Source organism: Nannobrachium achirus, assembly GCF_963921795.1.
Source record: "Nannobrachium achirus genome assembly, chromosome: 23".
In the NCBI taxonomy this organism is placed as follows: domain Eukaryota; kingdom Metazoa; phylum Chordata; class Actinopteri; order Myctophiformes; family Myctophidae; genus Nannobrachium; species Nannobrachium achirus.
This window is the reverse complement of record NC_137830.1, coordinates 27,572,380-27,578,680: the sequence shown is the minus strand read 5'-3', so window position 1 is coordinate 27,578,680 and position 6,301 is coordinate 27,572,380. Positions and strand designations below refer to the sequence as shown.

General features: G+C 43.2%; 1 protein-coding gene across 1 annotated transcript; it reads left to right on the top strand.

Moving 5' to 3' along the window:
• Positions 1-833: 833 nt before the first annotated feature.
• On the top strand, positions 834-5,859 carry sco2 (synthesis of cytochrome C oxidase 2; the record flags this gene model as incomplete). The annotated part of the gene is made up of 4 exons (XM_080754297.1): positions 834-897; positions 2,745-3,003; positions 3,622-4,025; positions 5,598-5,859. The coding sequence occupies exons 2-4, from the start codon at positions 2,752-2,754 to the stop codon at positions 5,857-5,859; spliced, it is 918 nt and encodes a 305-aa protein (XP_080610423.1). The 5' UTR covers positions 834-897; positions 2,745-2,751.
• Positions 5,860-6,301: the final 442 nt, after the last annotated feature.

The window sequence follows — 6,301 nt, the reverse complement described above, 5'->3', positions numbered from 1 at the left end:
CCCTGGGTAGGCCAGTCGGACACCCAGCTAGTAAATACAATCAACAAACAACAGCTAAACAATACACACAAGAAACACATTTCCTAAATTGGCATTTAGAGTAGGCTATGCTTTCTACATATTTGTCTTCCTTCATAAGACTGGGCTTCATATAGCCTATGCAGTAGCCTAACGGGACAGGTGGACTTGTTGCTCTGTCTGTCTATCTATCTATCTATCTATCTATCTATCTATCTATCTATCTATATATATATATCACTATTTTAACTGTCTACCTCTGCAGCTGGAATTAATTAATGTGCCTGTCTGGCGAAGTAGGCTAAATTATTAATTATAGGACATCTGTATTCCACCCATTAAACCTCAGCCATATAACTATCTAAAATCATTACACAATATAGCAAACGTCAATAAACCCGAGAAAAGGCAATATGATAAATTATAACTGAACCAAACAGCCTGCTGCCTGCATCAAAGTTAGTCCAGTTTCACTTGCTGCACTTCTAAAGTGAATGAGTGCCACCCTATGGTGCCACCTAGTGGAATATTTGGGTATAAACCGGTTTCTCGGTTGTGCAGTAATAATAATATGCACGAATCTGCCGCAGTACAAAATAACGCATATCATGTGATAATGAATTGTATTAACTATTTAAAAAAATAGATATAGTGTAGGCCTATATAAGAATAGCCTAGCCCTAGAGGTTATTTGGGGTGATGCTGCGTATAAATATAGACCTACACACTCCCCTCCCCTACCCTCGCGTCGAATCATCGGACGGGGGAATACAGCTAGATGACGCAACTGAAATTGAATGTTATGCGACACCGACTGACACACAGACACACACGTTATGAAAGTTTGCCGGTAAAGGTCGACCAGGCGTCAACACTGAGGTATTTTCTTGCGTTTTACATTTCCTTTATCAGCTATGTTTGTAGTTTTTATGCAGCACGTGTTTGCAGCAATACTAGATAAGCAACAATACTACCTGATCTCACTCTTCCGGGGTACGTTAGTCACTTCAACTAGATGGATGGATGAATGAACTAATTTCTCATACATTTGGATTATTCGTCCACATATTAGCATCAGTGATATTCACGCTGCTAAAGAGACACTGTAGTGCACACTGGGTCGGGACCCCCATTTGTGGGTCGCAGACACATTTGTATGGCAATTGGCACTGGGTGAAAAATGGGTTACAAAATAGTGTGATAAAAATGTATAAAAATTAAAAGAAAATGGAAAGAAAAAAATAAAGGGATATTTATTTAGGCTACTCATGACCCTAAAAGCTGTAATCCTGGACACTGCTTTCCTTCTGCCAACCTGGGTAGAACCCCGAACTGAGCTCATACTTCTTAGTTCCTTCAGTGCATGAGGAGTGACCAGGCTGCTTCTTATCACCTGACAGGGGAGAGTTTCCCCCGTTGGACATGGAAGCGTGTAGAAGGAGCACGCTATTCCAACCAGTTCCTTTCCCCTCCATCAGGCACCCCGGCTGGCCAGGGGGAGGCAGTATAGAGACCAGGATTACTGCATGTTTTTGTGAGGGTACCTACCCTAGGGGACACAGGGAGAACATGCAAACTCCACACAGAAAGGCCCTTTCGCCAACCACTCCTAGGGTGTGGGCAGTGGCACTGATGACAAGGAGGAGAGAACACGCCCACAGCATTACCAAAATGCCTTTTGTTGGCAACAGGACGCTGTCTTTGGGCTAAAATTTGGAACCTCACCTCATTATTAGTCCAGTCATTTTAGGCCAAAATTAGGCCAAACCTAGAACAAATTGCAATAGTAGCAAACTCAACTGATTTTGTATCCTCAATATGTCCTTAGTGAGGGAAAAAAAGTCCCAAGAAATCCCACCGGGGCAAAGTTTTGAAAACGACCTATCTACCTTCACTTACTATACACTACAATATAAAGGAAAAAATGACTGAAAAGAAATCTGCTTTAAGTGGGATGTGAGGGGTCAAACTAGGGGTTTTTAATTATTCTGAATCCATTGCAATCATTTGTTTTGCACGAAAAACATTCCTTGGGCCAGAAATGGCCACTCAAAACGTCAATTTTCATCAATTTTCAGTCTTTTGGGGTCCGTTTTTAGCCCAAGGAATGTTTTTCATGCAAAACAAATGCTTGCAATGGATTCAGAATAATTAAAAACACCTAGTTTGACCCCTCATATCCCACTTAAAGCAGATTTCTTTTCAGTCATTTTTTCCGTTATATTGTAGTGTATAGTAATTGAAGGTAGGTAGGTCGTTTTCAAAACTTTGCCCCGGTGGGATTCCTTGGGACTTTTTTTCCCTCACTAAGGACATAATGAGGATACAAAATCAGTTGAGTTTGCTACTATTGCAATTTGTTCTAGGTCTAACCCTAAAATGACTGGACTATATAGTCTCAATAGAATATAGCCTCCCAAAAAGTACCGCCCCCTTCTTGAGGGGGCCCAATAGGAACTCAAATGAGCCCCCTGTGCTGTGACATAGAATGGGGCCTGATTTCAAAAGAGTACCGCTCAGACACGGCCATTCAGAAAATCACTGAAATGAAAGGCAAGGCTTAGCCTTAGAGTTAATCAATTGTTTTTTGGGGGGGCTGGAAGAGACACTGGGAAGACCAAAAAACAAGAAGAAATGAAAAATGTTATGGGGCCCCTTTTAACAAGCATTTAAAAACACAAACTAACACTTATCACACCAACAAATACCATTTTGTCCTTCTCCAGGAAAAGGATGTCCAGGCTAGGAAGCTTTGTGGTCGCTGATGTCCAAAGTGGAGCGAGGCTTCTGAGGTGTTTCTCGCAGCTGAGATTCCTCCACCACCACTGTGTTGGTCTCCACACCCAGAGGACATGTTTGTCCTCACAGTCCCAGGTGAGAGGACGCTGCCACAGCCTCAGCAGGAGTTCAGGACCGCATGGACCGGCTCTAGCACAGGACATGCCTCGTCATTCTCCCCTGATGCAGAGGGCCTTTCTCTCTCAGGTACGGCTGCAACCATCCATTGTTTTCTCAGCGATTATATTATTCAATCTTTTCTTTTTTTTTTTTTTTCTTTTTTTTTTTTGAATAATCAAGAACCACTTTTCATTGTATTTTATAGAACGCATTGATTATCCACTTAAAGGGATAGTTCACCCCCCCAAATCCTTTTTTTCTATTGATTACTCACCCCATGGAGACTTGGATTTGTGGATATTTGTCGCATTCCTAAGCCAATAATTTGAGGAGACTCTTTGTGTCTCCATAGGGAACCACTGCTGCTCATCAAATTATTGGCTTAGGAATGGGACAAAAACTAAAACAAATCCCCCCCCAAAAAAACTCACTCCAAGGGGTGAGTAATCGATAGAAAAAAAGAAAACCTTATCTTTTGGGCGAACTATCCCTTTAAGTGTTATTTATACGGTGTCCCACAGTGGTATAGTGCAAAGAATTGTGACAATAGCCGATCGACAAGATTCTTTAATATCTTTTTTGCATGAAATAACACATGCCCAAACTATTGATAGATAATTAATTGAACATTTCATTTAATCATAGCTAGTTTTCTTATAATTAATTAAATCTATTAGTTTGATTAACTGTTACTGCTACTCTCAGGGTCCCAATCCCTCCAACAGGGCAGCAAAGATCAAGCTGGGCACGCGTCTGGTGGTGACGCTGCTGTTCTCCGGGGGCATCCTGGGCACGTGGTGGTACGTCCACGCCGAGAAGCAGAGCCAGCGGGAGAGGGAGCGCGTCGAGCAGCTCAAACAAGTCGCTGTGGGACAGGGCAACTTCAGCCTCCTGGACCACAGGGGGCAGCGGCGGACCAAGGCGGACTTCCTGGGCGGCTGGGTGCTGCTGTACTTCGGCTTCACCCACTGCCCCGACATCTGCCCAGACGAGCTGGACAAGATGAGCGCCGTGGTGTCCACGCTGGACAAGGACCCGTCCCTGCCTCCGGTGCAGCCGCTTTTTATCACCGTGGACCCGGAGCGGGATGACGTGGCAGCTCTTGACAGGTACGGACATTTGTTTTGGGGCTTTTTATGCCTTTATTGACAGGACAGTAGGCTGACAGGAAATGGGGAGAGAGATGGGGAATGACACGCAACAAAGGTAGTCGGGATCGGGAATCGAACTAGCGACACGCTGTCAGGCTACATGTGGTATGCGCCTGGACCGGTAGGCCAGTGGGCGCCCCAGGTACACACTTTTAATTTGGTTGATTAAAACTATGACGAAAAATGATGGTCGACAACCTTTTATTTTACTGACGAAAACTAAATAAAAACTAAGCTATGATGATTAAAACTAAGACTAAAATATATTGACAATTTTGTCTACAAATAAAAACTAGACGAAAATGTTAAGGAGTGGAGAAGAGATCCAGTAGATTGGAGAGAACTAAAAGATAAGTCATTTTATGTTTGGTTTGCGCTCGGGTGTTGAAAATAGCAGATCTACAAGCTCACAACGTGTCACGCTGCGATGCATTGTGAACTTGTAGATTGGCTATTTCCAGCATGCTAACACGTGTAGAATCAGGCATTACGACAACCTCAAGACACGCCAAAATTCCTTTCTGTCAACAAAATCGACTGTGTATTTAGTCGACTAAGGCCCTGTACATACGGAAACGCTCTGTAGAGAAAACGGCGAGGTCCCGGGATATTTCTGTTGCGTTTTTTCTTTTTATCAAGCGTTCATATGAAGCCGAAATGATGTAGTGTCCATGTCACCGTGTGGGCGAGGGAAACGCAAGAAGCAACAACGTATGATCGGGGTTTTCTCTCCTACTAATATATACATAAAGCCCTATTTACTGTTGAGCCTTGCTGGTTGAGTGGTTAAGGATTTGCTTTTATGATCCAACTGCCCCGGGTTCGTGTCCCGCTTGGTCATTTCTTTTACGGCGATAAAGTTATTATTATTATTACATTATTCACATAATTCGGTAACAGCGCTTAGTCCTCTCATCGCCTCCGTCATGGATAATAATGTAATAATAATAATAACTTTATCGCCGAAAGAAAATTGCGGAAAGAAAAGACTGGGTGGGACGCGAATCCGGGGCAGTAGGATCGTTAAAGCAATTCCTTAACCACTCAACCAGCAAGGCTCAACGCAAAGTGGGGCTTTCTGTATATATTAGTAGGAGAGAAAAAGCTTAGCATGCGTTGTTGCTTCTTGCGTTTCTCTTGCACACACGGTGCATCGAGGGGAGAGAGGAGTCAGCTTTTCCACCCAAATCTGCGGATCCAGATCGTTCCGTTTTTAACCCCCGAAAATGCCGTTGTCGTCTGAACGGAAGGCCTATCTGACTTTTGTTTTTGCGGAATTCTCGTTGCCAAAACGCAGTGTGTACGGCACCTATATGTCATAAGATTTTAGTCGAATACTTTTACATATATGGCATACCTTGATGGCGTCATAATGCCTGATTTTACACATGGTTGAATGCTGAAAATGGCCGCTCTAGAAAAACTAGACTAATACTAAATAAAGCATTTCAGATGACTAAAATATGACTAAAACTAAATGAAAGTTTATACAAAAGACCTGAGGGTTGATATAACTGCATATAACTGCAGGTACGTCAAGGACTTCCACCCGCGCCTGATAGGGCTGACGGGCACCAGCGAGGAGGTGAAGAGCGCGGGACAGGACTACCGCGTGTACGCCAGCCCGGGGCCCAAGGACGAGGACGGAGACTACATCGTGGACCACACCATCCTCATCTACCTGGTCAACCCCGACGGCCTGTTTGTGGACTATTACAACAGGATGAAGGACGAGGAGCAGATCGTCAAGAGCATCAGGAACCACATGAAGGTCTACGTGAAGTTATTATGAGGGGGGAGAAGTAACATTGGCCGAAAAGAGACGATTCCGCTCACAGCGCGTCGCAGAAGCTTGTAGATTGGCTATTTTTGCCGAAGCAATTCAGTTTTTTTCTTACCACGACTACGGTCGAATTGCAAATCAGAACTCTGAATTATATAGTTAACTGTGAGGAAAAACGTACGTTTTCTTACTCGCTGGTTGAGGTTTGGCATCCATAGTTACGAGTGTGCCTTGTACTTAAATGTTTTCAAAACATTCTGTCAACCTTGACGTTAGGCGATGGTATTCACCATCAACAACATACAATTTTCTCTACGAAAATAATTTATTGTTGACAAAAGTATAGTTTATTGATAAATGTATCCTGAATTCCTGATGGATACTTTAAATTAAAATACCTTTTACAAACTACTACCATATCCAAGAAGCCTTGTCTGAGTAGATCCTAGGA